This window comes from Physeter macrocephalus, chromosome 8 (genome assembly GCF_002837175.3).
Source record: "Physeter macrocephalus isolate SW-GA chromosome 8, ASM283717v5, whole genome shotgun sequence".
Taxonomy (NCBI): Eukaryota; Metazoa; Chordata; class Mammalia; order Artiodactyla; family Physeteridae; genus Physeter; species Physeter macrocephalus.
In genome coordinates this window covers 88382248-88396543 of record NC_041221.1, presented here as the reverse complement: position 1 = coordinate 88396543, position 14296 = coordinate 88382248, and the positions used below count along the sequence as shown (strand labels likewise).

The 14296-nt window shown below is 38.2% G+C and overlaps 1 protein-coding gene across 17 annotated transcripts in view; it reads left to right on the top strand.

Annotated features, from left to right (window-relative positions):
- MEF2C (myocyte enhancer factor 2C) overlaps positions 1 to 14296 on the top strand; it is a 166135-nt gene that overhangs the window by 117329 nt on the left and 34510 nt on the right. For 13 of the 17 annotated variants that reach the window (XM_028493051.2, XM_028493063.2, XM_028493054.2 and 10 more), the window contains 2 exons: positions 8493 to 8552; positions 8696 to 8833. In XM_028493051.2, coding sequence (XP_028348852.1) covers positions 8493 to 8552; positions 8696 to 8833 — 198 coding nt within the window. Of the gene's footprint in view, positions 1 to 8492; positions 8637 to 8695; positions 8834 to 14296 lie in introns of all 17 variants that reach the window. The other 4 variants (XM_028493064.2, XM_028493061.2, XM_028493066.2 and 1 more) reach the window with 2 other exon arrangements.

Here is a 14296-nt window from a genome sequence, read left to right as displayed (position 1 = left end):
AAAAAAAAAAAAAAAAAAAAAAAAACTAGTGGGTGAGGCTGTTGGAAGCCACCATTGTTTATAAGGAGAACAGTTCTACAGTTAGATTTGCATTTTAATAAGACCCTGCCAAAAGAAGGAAGAATGATTAACTGGAAAGTGGGGGTCAGGGGACAGACAGACTAAGGATGGGAGACCAAGTATAAAAACAATGACGGTTGAGTCAAGAGATGGTGGAGTCTCGGGTGATTTCTGGGTCTCCAGCTGCAGCAACTAAGTTGTGATGTTTCCTAGGAAGGGAAAGTTGGGAGGGGAATGGGTGAAAGGAGAGGATGGAATCAAAAATATAAATGGGAAAATCAGTGATGTAGCAGAGATCATGGGAATCCTACAGAAATGAGGAAGTATGATGACTAAGTATAATCCTGAGCTGACTGATAAATAAGGCAGTGAAGGCTACTCCCTTTTCAAATGACTAATCACGCACTGGCCCAACTTGAATAAAAAGGCATTTACAACTAGATAAGAGCTACAGGGGAACAAAAATAATGATTTGACCTTACTGTCATTACTCAAGATAACATATACATCTTCTTTTGTTAAAATAAGTCATTAATGGTTTATAAATTATGCTTCAACATGTTATTTTTAAAGAATCAGTGCCCCAATATCTGCTTTTTTATCCCTGTAACCTATTTGCAAGTAAAATGCCATAGTCCAAAATGGTTAGTAGATGAATTGCATTCATATTTTGTCCTTTCAAAAATCCTGCTTCCTGGTCTTTGTTCATTTGCTCCTCTCCTCTCTTTCTCAACCTTTGTTTAGTTTATAATTCTGCCTTATCTTTTCCTTCCTTATTTAAGAAATCACTAACATCATGCATTTTTCAAACTCATCTACAGTTTGATCCTTTATATCTCAGATTTTTGTTTTGTATTCTAGCCTTTATTTTCTTAGCCTGCTTTATAGAGATTATTAGGATTAACTGCATATTTTAGCATGCATTTCAGTCACTATATATTAAAACGTTCCCTGTTTCATATTTCACTCCAGATCTCTCCTGGATTCAGAATATCAGGAGACATTTCATGCCAAACTTCCCCATCTCAGTCCTGTTCTAGGCCAGCCTCTTTGATGCATGCTTGTCCAGGTTCCAAAAGAGGTGTGGTGGAAGAAACCTTAATAAAAACGCGAAACCACTGACCTAGCCTGAGGAAGCCTGAATCATCTGCTTGGCCCTAGAATCACCCTGATTTTCCATGAATCCTCCAGGCTAAGATTGGCCCAGACTAAGACCAATGTCAAAGCCAGAGAGAACAGTGGAGCAGGAGACCAGTATCCAAGAATGGGAAAAAAAGTGAACTTTGCCCAAGAATTTTGAAACATACTCATTTCAGATATATAGTATCTGACTCACATTCCCAAAAGTTTCCCTGTATTCCTTTCTTTAAGCTTTCTGCTTTTCCTTTTCTAACCTTATACATGCTGCCTAAAATACCACTCCCTTTTTTTCTCCTTCTGTGCTGAATTCTGTACCCCTTTTTCCTGCTACCCATTTCATCACTGAGATTATATACTAATGGCTTTTCTCCCTTAAAGATTTCATGAATGCTCAGTTTTTCTGACATTCCATATGTAGACCAATACACCAGATTTTAAGTATTTAATGATATAGATCTCCTGATAAGTCATGATCAATTTCATTCCTAGTACATATTATGCCTCTACTGCATTGCTTTCTAAGCTTAAAACGGTACATTTCAGAAAATAGTCACTTTGTAACAGTTACTTAAGAAGACTAAAATAATAATTGACTTTTAACAGTGTGAAATAATAATATAAAATGTGAAAAAAGAAAATTGCAGTTGCAAAACTCCTACACTGAGACTACACTTTCTCCCTCTAGCATTCCTTCCTGTTCTGTTCATCCAACCATTCAGTCTGTCATTAATACTGCAAACATTTATTAAGCGTCTACCTCATGGCAGGCCCTGTGCTGAGTCCTCGTGATACAAGATGACTAGTAAACAATGCCTAACCTCCAGGAGCTCACTCATGGGAAGAAAAACATGTAAACAAATTATCTTGATCATATATTCAGAAAAAGCATTCTTAACATCCAGAGGACCACAGACAACACCTGACATAGTAGCACTTAGTAATATGTGTCAAGGGGTCTAGATCCCACTACCATTTTCACCTTCAGCCAGCCAAATAGCCTCTGTCCAGTCGCAAAACCTCTGCATGCAGTATCACTGAAGTGAAATGTGTGTTCTGTTCATTCAGCAAGCATTTACTGAGCACCTACAGTGTGTCAGGCTCTGTTCTATATTGCAACTTCCAAAGTGAATAAAGGAAGTTGCTTTCATTACCTAGCGATTTAGCAATGGAGACAAACACATAAATAATAATTTGCGATAAAAGCTTTAATAGAATAATGTATACAATAAATGAGTGCATGAATTAGGGAGAAATTAATTCAGTCCTGGTGATCAGAGAAGTCTACAGAGAGGAGAGGATGTGTCAGCTTTCCCTTGGAGGAGGACTGTCTGCATACAGGGAACAGATACTGGTGGGGTCATTCCAGTAGGAGAGTCTGGCTTGAGCAAGGTCATAAGATATGAAAGGCCAGCGCTTGTGCAGCATTATCCTCCCTCTGGAAGGCATGAGGAAGAGCCAGACGGTCCTTGGTGGTCTCATCCAGTATTAGAGAATCAGTAATTCTAGGAACTATCACCCTCTAAATACTTATATGAAAGAATTTGTGGCCAGTAGGAGGAGTGGCTGGATATTTCTTTAGGTCTATGCATTAAAAGTCTTCAAATCTTCAATCAGTCTTTTATTTCCAGTATTTAAAGATGAAAAATTAATTCAGTGAAAAAAATTTCAAGTCCAATATGAAGATTGTCTTTTGAGGAGAGGAACAAAAACAAAACAGTGAAACTCTCCAGCTCTTCCCAGCCTTACCCAAGTAGGAGTTAATATCTGGTTAGAATGAGCATTAATAACCTAGAGAAATGTAGTGTTGTTAAGGTTTATGTTTTTGATTTCTTATGAAAATTTTCACCACAAATGGATAATTTAGGATAATATTTCATTTTTGCATACTCTATACTAGCTATGATTTGCTTGTCTAATTAAAGTCTACCTACTGATTTACTAAATTCACAGTATTTTAATGTGCTTTTTCATTTCTATATTAAGAACAAAGAAGAACGATGGAACAAGGAAAGAGTATAGATAATGCTTACAGTTTTGATTATTAAAACTTGTGGAGGAATTTCTTGGCACCTGATCTTCCCCCAGCCTAAGTAACCTGTGCTAGAAATCACCAAAAAACATACAATATTATAAGTCAGGTCAGAGCTTTTAGTTTGAATTTGTATTGCCTGCTTCTCTACAGGTACACAAAACAGTGTCTGGTATATAGTAGGTTCTCAGTAATTATTTGCTGAATGTGTTTTAAATGAAGTAAGTCATTGAGCACAGTCCTTAGGGTGGCAGCCACTCCACAGATACTGAAGGACCTGGAAGCAGCAGCGTTGTGAGTATCAGCACCAGGGTGGGAGGGTATTTGTGAAATGCACTTAGAAAGTTCAGTGAAGGGCAGTCTCCATTTCAGCTGCACCTCCTGTGCCTGTGTGGATTCAGTGCTTTCTAAAGATTATTCAGCTTGTGAAGAGCAGACACTTATCTTCATAAAGCTGTGATAGACAAGCACAAAAATGATTTAATATCAGAGAAAGGAAGCCATTTTTCCTAAGTTGATGTCTTTTTTTTCTTGGCTTTTGGGTGAACAGGACATTCACTCAACTTATAATAACAATTCCTGCATGTGTTCTTGATACATCAGCCCTTTGAAGCGTAATGCTAGCTGTGCAAGAAAGGGTGATTATTTGAATTTTAACAAAAATTAGTAAGACTATTTTGGGTTTTTTCACAAGGGGATTTGAAATTTCTGCTGTGAAATGGGGAGGCACAGAAAAAGAAAGATGATAGAAATAATATATTCTTGACAACTAAGATTGCAGACATGGAAAGAAATTGAATGATTGGAAGCTTTTAATCTGTGATGGTGGGTCTCTGAAAGAAGCTAAATTTTACTTAAATAGCATCAACATAAAATATTATAGTCTCCATACAATTGAAAAAGGCCAATAATTAGATATTTCTTTTCTACTAACAAGAAATTAATTAGGAAGGGGAAGCCAGTTTTAACCATTGTATACAGAAGGGATTTTCTAGTTGATAACATAATGTCTAAGACAAGATATGAGAGCTCCATGTGGCATTCTTTTTCATTTATATTCCTTTCAGTAATGAAATAGAATCTGTTACCTACATCTATTTCATTAGAATTTTTGAGGCACCTGTCACCTATCATTGTCAGTTTATATGTATTTCAAGTTTTCCCAATGAACAAATGTAATAATGCAGTGTCCATATGTCCACATGTCTGGGAGGGGAGATTCCACGTGGTTTTTGGATTACCTGTCTGCACTCCTTTTCCCATTTATTGTTTGGAGTATGTCACCTTCTGTCAATCTAATTACTTCTCTCAGAAAAGGCTGTTCTCAGCTCACTGCATGACAGTCGCTGACTTGTGAAAACATCCCAGAAGCCTCTGCAGTCAATGATCTACCCCACAAGTGTCACTCTCGCATGGAAGCCTGACTCCAGATTTACAGAGTTCTCTGAGGGCAGAGTTTCTTTAGATATGAAGCAAGGGAAGCTGGTGGTTTCAGTAGATCTCTTGCCTTATCTTGACATACAGAATAAATCTCTCAAAACATAGTCAGCTGAGAGACACTTAAAATATATACATCCAGGACTTCTAGCCCCTGTGAAAGAATAATGATTTAAGTGCCTACATTACCTGACCAGTAACATTTATAAAAGATCAGAGAATCTTTCAAAGGCCAGTGACAGAGATTTTGATTTTACTAGAAAAAGGCCGTAGGGAATAATGCTTATTTATCCATTTAGTAATCCCTTTAGTTAATATCAGCTATTTATTACTGTGATAAAGACAGACTTGGCTGAATCTAATACTAATTCTTTTGTCATCAATTAAACAGCTGTAGATTTTTAATATAATAAAGATAAGATTAGTCTTTCGGTTCCACATTCAAACTATGGTAAAGTTTGTGCCATTACTTCCATTTTCAGAGCTTTATAATTCCACTGTAATAATTTGTACTTAGCAGAAATGTGTTCTACAAGCTCTCAGCTGAGAGTAATATTTTTGAACAGTTTTTTCAATGTTCTGGTTATGTGATTATGGGAATTTAGAGCTCAATATGTATGCTCTTGGGTTTTGTGTTTGTATTTCTCAAAATGCTCCTCTTTTAAATAACATAATATAACTTGAAATAAGACTATAAGTGCCTTTAAATGGTAGAGATATTTCATTACTTAAATAGTGGTGATAGTCATTGTAGGATGATGTAGTCAGATATAAGAAGAATTTACTGGGAGAAAATGAGCCACTGTTTCCCTCTTATTCCCATCCCTGCCATTTCCTTTGTGACTTCATGCCACTTGCTTTCTTTACTTAATAGTTTATGTAAGTCTTTAGGTATAAAGGAGCTGTTGATCTAATTCATTTTTTAACCTATAAACTGAGAAATGTTTTATTGAACAACAAGCATTCCCACTTGGTCTAAAACTTGACATCTAAGAACTATCAACATTTTAGCCCTATTTTTATACTTACAATTTTCCCACACCCTAATTTTTTTTTTCAATTCTACCTAATTTATTTCAGTGTTCAGTCCACTGCTGTAGTTACATATGAGTGGGAGAGGTCTATTCCACATCTCTCACTTTGCACTTCACAAGTGTGGGAAAGCCTAGGCAGGGGCAAGGTGACTGCACAGTGGCCTGGCAGGAGACAGGAGCCTTGGGCCATTGTGCTGGGCCATGCTGGCCTGAGACCTGGCATAAGGTTTCCTGAAAGCTTCATGGAAGATTTGTGAGAGATGAGTTAATATTTGTGGAGTAGGCAGGGGCAAGGTGACTGCACAGTGGCCTGGCAGGAGACAGGAGCCTTGGGCCATTGTGCTGGGCCATGCTGGCCTGAGACCTGGCATAAGGTTTCCTGAAAGCTTCATGGAAGATTTGTGAGAGATAATGAGTTAATATTTGTGGAGCTCTCTCAATAAAGTATAATTGATGTTTGAATTTTTGTAAACCAAACACAATATCTACCCCTGAAAGCTTTGTAAGAATATTTAGCACACATGTATGTGCCAGATGGATTGTAATGACAGTTGATAGGCCTCTCCTAACCCTTGCGTTCTGTTGTCAAAAATCTGCACATCAAAACAACTATAGTTTTCACAAGAAGATTTATTGGATAAAAGATTCGGGTGCACATTGAAAAATCTACTGTCTAGATAAGACTGTAAATTAATGTTATACCAGATAAGACCTTAAATGAGGGGTTTATGTAAGAATATTTTAAACATGCCCTAGAGAAATATCAGTAGATAAATTCTGAAAAAATATCAGATGATATGTTCTTGATCTTACATATTTTTTTCTGCATAAGTGAATTTTTATGAAAAATTTGTGGAGTATGATGCAAGACACTCAGAAATTATTCTTAAAAGCTCAAGGATATGTGGAGATCAAAGCAGAACCACATCATAATACAAGTAGTCATCACCCGGAAGAATGTTTTTGTGATTGAGATAATGCTAACAAAAGAGTTTAAAATATAGGAAATTAAGTTAGCAAATAAAATTGTTATTCTAACGTATTGTGACATTCTCTTTAGTATTATTGTAGGAACCCTCTAGGAGTACTTATTCTCTGTGAAAAATGTAGATCCATGATAGGGGACCAGGTGGCCCCACCAGTTATAAATTCCCCAAGATTGTAAATGTATATTTTATCACCGTGTGTCAAAATATTCATTTTAATCTTCAAACATTGTACCACATAATAAGCTGTAACCATATGTTTATCTGTTATATTATATCACTGTAACATTAATAAATATTTACAGAGCCACAGTGTATCATAGACATATTCAAAATGGTCTCAGTTTGATTTTAACTGAAAATCTTCAGTGCCTCAGAAACTAATTTTTAAAATGTTACATTTGTTACACATCAATAAGAGCCAAGGAGTTTAAATTTTTAAGACTGACACCCCCTTTTTAACTCATGTTGTTTTATTTGTTTTCCCCAATTGCATGAATTAAAAATGGAGTGTTATCTCAGCTTTGAGTTCCTTAGCTTGATGTCGCAGCTTTTGCTTTATTTGTTTGTGAATTCGGTCTTTAATAAAGATGAGCTCTGCTGAACTTTCCATTGATAAGAGACACTTAGGTACACAGCTCTTTATAAACGATTTGGTAGTACCAGGAAAATTCAGAAATGTTGCTAGTCTATTAAAAGTTAACATGGCAAGCTGTGTGATTGATTAATCAGAAGTTTTATAATTTCTATAAACATAACTATCTCTGTAAATAGGATCATGTCCAATTAAGTTGACAACCATCAATTTTAAAAAGAAGAAAAAAAGAAAGTAAAACCCCTGACTCATACTTTTCCTGTTACAGTGTTACATGAGTATTTATCCTTCTGTGACAGCTGAAACTAGACCAGACATACATTCAGGAGGCAGGAGGTTCGAGAAGAGGCACTGACTTTTCACTTTCATGTGTCAGGAGGCAGTCTCAGGGTGACCCTCCTCAGCTGCAGCCAGGAGGAACTTTTGCTACTTCAGTAGTTACTGACTTGGTTACCTCTCTGCAGTGCTCTTTGGCTTCCTAACCCAGGTCAAGATAATGAAGCCCTAAGCTCAGCTCTGTTGACTTGTTTTTCCAGCCTCTGTTTAGGCAGACAACTTCTCAGTATTATCAATTTCAATACAGGTTTTCACACATATAGAACTCTAACCAGACTAAACAAAGGTGATTCTCCTTATGATCACAGGGTGTGAACATTCTTAATGGGTACTTCGTGAGAATGTTAGCTGGGTTCTCCTACCACCTTTTGCTGTCAAGTGCACATCCAAAGGGGTGGCAGGACACTTTTAGTGCCAACCATTTTGTTAAACTCAAACTAAGGATCTGTTGCCACCATTTCTGCTTTTGTCATGATCACATTTTCTGAAATCATTGTGTAATGTCCTAACTTCTAATTTTTCTGTGGGAAAATAGTGTTGCAATTTGCCCCCTTATTTGTATTCTGTGATCGTCTGTCACTAGATATTTGGAGCACATATGAATTTCAGATCATGAAACCTCAGTCCTCATACCATGTTTGTTCATCGAATTTGGTTGCAGAAGGAATATATATTTCCCTTTTACTTTTTTTTTAAGTAGTAATGAGTGCACTGTTGAAATGACTTGTGGTGTCTTTCTACGGTTTTTCTTTACCCTAATGTAATATAGCACGTGTAATAACCTAAAATACTGGCAAGCTTGAACGTCTGTGACACCCCTGAATGTCTTTTACAGCCTTTGTCTAGGTTTGAACTTTCCAAATTATGTATTTCAGACGTTGAGAAAGAAGGGCCTTAATGGCTGTGACAGCCCAGATCCTGATGCAGACGATTCAGTAGGTCACAGCCCTGAGTCTGAGGACAAGTACAGGAAAATTAACGAAGATATTGATCTAATGATCAGCAGGCAAAGATTGTGTGTAAGTACTCAAAACACCCTTCATTTTTTTTACTCTTGATATTTCTCTGAACCTGGCAGGCCTTGAACAAGAAAGAAAACAAAGGCTGTGAAAGCCCCGATCCTGACTCCTCTTATGCACTCACCCCACGCACTGAAGAAAAATACAAAAAAATTAATGAAGAATTTGATAATATGATCAAGAGCCATAAAATTCCTGTAAGTACCAAAGGTAGATGGCTGGTCTGCTGATAACTGCTGCAGTAACATACCTTAACCCTTTCAGTGAGGGCTTTCTCTAAGAAACACTGCAAAGTCAAACCCAGAAAATAGCCATCTCATCCCAAAGGCAGTCACTTGGAAAGCAAACCCTAAGGGTTGCTGAAATTATGTCATCTAAAAGATGTGCCATCAAGAAGTTCAGTCGGAGGTAGCAAGTTCACAGGAGGAAGGGAAAGATCTGTGTGACACACACTAAATTTACATAATCTCTTAAACACACAGTCCGCACAAATCACCAGGCACTCGTCAAACACTAAAGTCTCCTTCTGAGCGAGGATTGACTGTAAAGATACACGAGTGAAACTGCAGTTCTCTCGTGTAAACTGAGGCTCATCACCCAAGTACAAGCTTATTCCTGAGTGAAGCTTCAGCCCTCTCCCTAAACATGAAATTCAGCAGCAGCACTGAAGGGTTAAAGCTAATGCTCGCTGCAGAGAAACAGACTGCATGACAACCTAATGGTAAGATTTCAACATGTTTGTGTGATGGGGTGATTTTAAAGCTTTGTCAGAATATTCGCTTTGCCTATACCAACATTTTCCATGCTTTAACATTTGGCTAAATTTTGTCTTAACCAAGTCAAAAAATTCCTAACAATCAATCATATGCCTTGCCAGATATTTAAGAGAAATAACTCTGCATGTATTATTCTGTTTGCCCATATGTAGAGGGGGGAAGTACATACCTTTTGTTCTATTCTGTCATCAGTCAAGTGATGTTCATTTTGTGACATAAAGTGATGCAACTCGAGGTTCACATGCTTTCTGAGTAACTTTCTGTTAGTGTCCCAACTGTCATTGTATACAAACTCCTCAGTAGATAATTAATCCCTTTCTCAAAAAAGCACATTTTTTGTAAGTTAGGGAAACAGCCTACACCTGAGGATTGAGAGAGACTGCAGTGAAAAGAGGCCTCAATGCAGATATCTGGGGACAAAAGCTCCAGGCCAAATCCACAACGGCACTCACAATATAAATTAATGCTTTACACATAGTAGGTGCACAATCAACCTGTGCTGGATTAAATTGAATACTTTAAAACTTATTTATAAAATGTATGCATATTAAACTTCATGTCCTCATAAATATATGTCTGCTTCATTTGTTAGATGAAATAATGTCAACAGGAAATCTTTTATTGAATCAGAATTATTAATATACTGTATCATGAAGGAAAGCTAACTGCCATGAATTCTTAAAGGTTTTCATAAAACCGAGTACTACATACAGCATTTCCACAGTGGGCACTTGGTCAAATGAAACATTTCCTATCAGATGTAGCAATGCATACTTGTTATACCCAGAATTCTTAAATGAAGTCTATTGGGATTCTATCTTGCCCAGGAGGAAAGAAACAGCTCCTTTGGGCCAATTTTTAGTTCTTATGGCCTGAGTTTTCTCCCACAATATAATACACTAGTTTAGAGCTGCTGGGCAGATTTGTGAATGTAAATGTTAAGGTGAAGCACGTTAAGTGTCTCAGGAGGAATCCCCAGCACGGTGAGGAAAAGGGTGGTGTATGTAAGACTGGTGATCACTCTACATGTGTGTGTGGAGCTCTAACCCCCAAAGTTCTGGGAGAACGCCCGTGTTTGCACATTGGATCATTTCATTTCGCCCATGCTCTAGGGGGAAAGAGGTGTAATGCATACCTGGATTCCCTCACCATATTTCATCCTGTCGTGTAAAGAGTTCAAAATCAGGATACATGATTTCCTAAGAGGTGCAGTAATGTGCAGCAGGGATGGAAAACCACATTAGAGTTTACAGGCGGAGCTGTGAGAAGGAGCCACACAGCTCCAGGCTGTGCCTCCAAGTCTTCGTTTCTTTAGTAAGTGCTTCAGTCTCCACGATGAAAAGCCCAGTTTTCGCACATCGCTTTCAGTTGCTGGAAGTAAATTTTGTTGAAAGTTTCCACAGCTGCTAAAACATTTACAGCAGGGCAAGGACACTCTGCCCTTTGTATGGAGAGAGTGTCTCTACCTCTTTAAAAACATTACAAGACTGTTTTTCTATTTCAAAGACCCAGGTTGAAGAGTTTCCCTTTTAAAATAGAAAAATGTAATATTGCAGTCACCTGTCGGTATAATCTAATTTATGCCCTTATTCCTCAATTACATGAAATAATTCATGGATGATTTGGAACCATGTTGACCAGAATTTCCTCATGTGGGGTTTGCCATGGTTCATGCTGGGCTTCACAGTGAGAAAAAACAGCTCCATTTGAGGAACCAGGAATTAGGAAATTGGCTGAGGGAAGGAGGGGCGACTGCAGGACTGGTTGAGAGAGACCAGGAGGAAGGGAGGAAGTGGAAATAGACAGTTACGGATGCATTTTCTTCAAGTAATGGGCTGTGAAGAGAGAGAAATAATACTGTAAGTAGGATCAAGGAGGGAGTTAAAAGGAAAAGCACTTGAGATGATTTATATGTAGGGGAGGAACACTTGAAGGAAGGAAAAGATGGGACGTGTAGGTGCAATGGGGATAAAATGGCAAAGCTTCTCAAGGAAGGGAAGGGGGCTGAGATGGGAACGGAAAGGATTTGCAGATGTAGTCAGGGTGGTAGGTGGGAGAGGGAAATTGAGGGGGTGACCACCTAATGACCTCTTTTTATACTGAATTCGGCTTCTATAGCTATTGAGATGGGGGAGCAGGGGCTTGGGAGAGAGTGACGTGGGTGTAGATATTGTGAGGAACTGGGGGTAAGGGGGTAGTGAGCACAGGCCAGAGTCGTGGGGCAGCCTGGAGGGGATTTGGATACCAGCACACGGTAGTCACTAGTCATCAGCGTTGTGTGCTGCTTTTCTCAGCAGCCTGGTAATGGTTGATCAAAAGTTAAGGGTGTCAGTAGTGGCCCAAAAAAGGGATTCAGTTCAGTCATTCACACTGAATGAAAGTAATTAAGTAAAAATATTTTATTAAAAATATTTTATTGGACTTTTCCTTGCGGTAAGTTTGGGAAAACCATGGGGTTTGGATAAGAGTTGATGCCTTTCTGACCACGATGACTCACTTTGGTAACCATGATCAATTTGTTCAGGGATAGAAACTAGAAGCTGTTTAGCTCTCATGCCTATATGAAAAAGCCAGTGCCAGTGTCATGGGCGTGTGACCTGTGCAGTTACGCAGGGCCCTGCTCTCCTAGGGCCACACTTGGTTAAATGCTCTGCTGTCACCATCTTGAAATTCTTAGTAATTTTTTAACCAGTGCCCCACATTTTCATTTTGCCCTGAGCCCTGCGAATTATACAGCCAGTCCTACGTATAGCATTTTAATCACCCCAAATTCCTTCATCCTTCCTATCTTGAGGGTTCTAAAATTTGAAGCCTGGCCCTGAAATCTTTGCAAGTTTGGAGTTTTTCATGAGTTTTTGGCTTTTGCTTTTTGACAAAAATTTTAAAAATCTAGGTGCTTTTAAGTTCCTTAATTTTGAAAAGTCAAGAAGAAAAAGAAAAATGCCAATTTCTAATAGGCATGGGTACGTTATTATAGCCTTGGCATTTCCTAAAGCATCTAGAGCTGGTTGGTCTCTTTTATGGATGCAGCCACTTCAGGTCCCACATAAGTTCGAGGGAAATTAAATGACTTGCCTAGTTAAGTTGCTTTTTATTACACCACCTGGACTGCAACTGAGATTTCTGATACAAAGGCTGATGTTCTTTCTCATTCCCTGAAACACCTTACTATGGTCGTATTTAAGCTTATAATTTGATTTCAAAATTATTTAGCCAGTTCCTGATACAGATAAGGAAACAAAGCAAAAGAATGCAACAGATGTTACCATATTTTATGAATTGTGAATTTTTGAAGTATGCTCTGATATCAGAATTATATCTGGGGGCTTCCCTGGTGGCGCAGTGGTTGAGAATCCGCCTGCCGATGCAGGGGACGCGGGTCCGTACCCCGGTCCGGGAAGATCCCACATGCCGCGGAGCGGCTGGGCCCGTGAGCCGTGGCCGCTGAGCCTGCGCGTCCGGAGCCTGTGCTCCACAACCGGAGAGACGACAACAGTGAGAGGCCCGTGTACCGCAAAAAAAAAAAAAAAAAAAATTATATCTGACTTCTGTTTAGCCAATCACAAGAGAGTTTTATAATAACTCTCATCAAATTGTTTACAGTCCAGAATTCTGGAAACTGAATAACTCTTGGGGATGATGGTCAGAGGAAGAGAGGAGTAGAGAGACTTTCACTAAATTGGATAGTAGAGTGGTTCCGAATTTATTAAGTGATTATTAATCATCCTCTTTATTTTGGATGTGGGCATAAGCATGGGGGAGGAGGGAGGTATTGGCTTTGCTCTCTCCTGAGACACAATCGATATTCTGTAGAATATTCAGGGGAGAAGTAGTTTTACAACAGATCCTTAGGTTCCCAGGTAAACATTTGTAAGTAGTAATAGTGAATACGGATTAAAACATTTGTAACCAAAAGAAAGCTTTAAAATACCAAATCTGGGTAAATATGAATGATAGGAGTCTTTAGGGTGTATTTTTCCCCAAGCCCTCTGTCACACCCTGGCATCAGTGGGCATAAGCATGCACCCCAACGTGGACGTTCAGCCACGTTCCGTGAGAATCCAATTAATTCATTATGTTTGTGGTTCATAAATAATAAGCTACTAATATGCAGCCCATACTCACTTCACAGTATAATTTCTGACTGAAAAATTTTATTTCTATCCAAAAACATATACTGTGTTGCATGGTGATTTAGTAGCAAAACCAATAGGCTCAATCACTAGTTAGATGACCTTGGGCCACTTACTTAATCTCACCAATTTAAAAAGGAAGGATTATATCTATAGTGAAGGGATGTTGAAATGGTTGAGTCATATCATGTATGTAAATTATAGTATAGTGTCTGCTCAGAAAATAATATACAGTAAGTTGTAAGCTTGTACTTTTTATGTTAATGTAGTATCTTCCTAAATATTCTTTGAATAAAAATATTCAATTAATATAATAAGAAGTAGACTAGGATATGTATTACTTCATAGCAAAAGACCTTTAGCACCTTGATGAAAGGGAACGTTATTTGACCAACACCTTAATTGATCTTGTAAAAATAGGGAAAGAAGAGAGAGGGAAAGAGATCAGGAGATGGGTGGGAGCAGGGGCGGGGTTAAATAGAGTAGTCAGGGTGGGCTTCGTTGTGAAGAGCAGATGTTTTTAAAATTTTAAAATTTATTCAAGTATAGTTGATTTACAGTGTTGCATTAATTTCTGCTGTACAGCAAAGTGACTCAGTTACACATATATTCTTTTTCATATTCTTTTCCATTATGGTTTATCACAGGATATTGAGTATAGTCCCCTATGTTATACAGTAGGACCACGTTGTTTAAACATCCTATATGTAATAGTTTGCATCTGCTAATCCCAAACTCCCAGTCCTTCCCT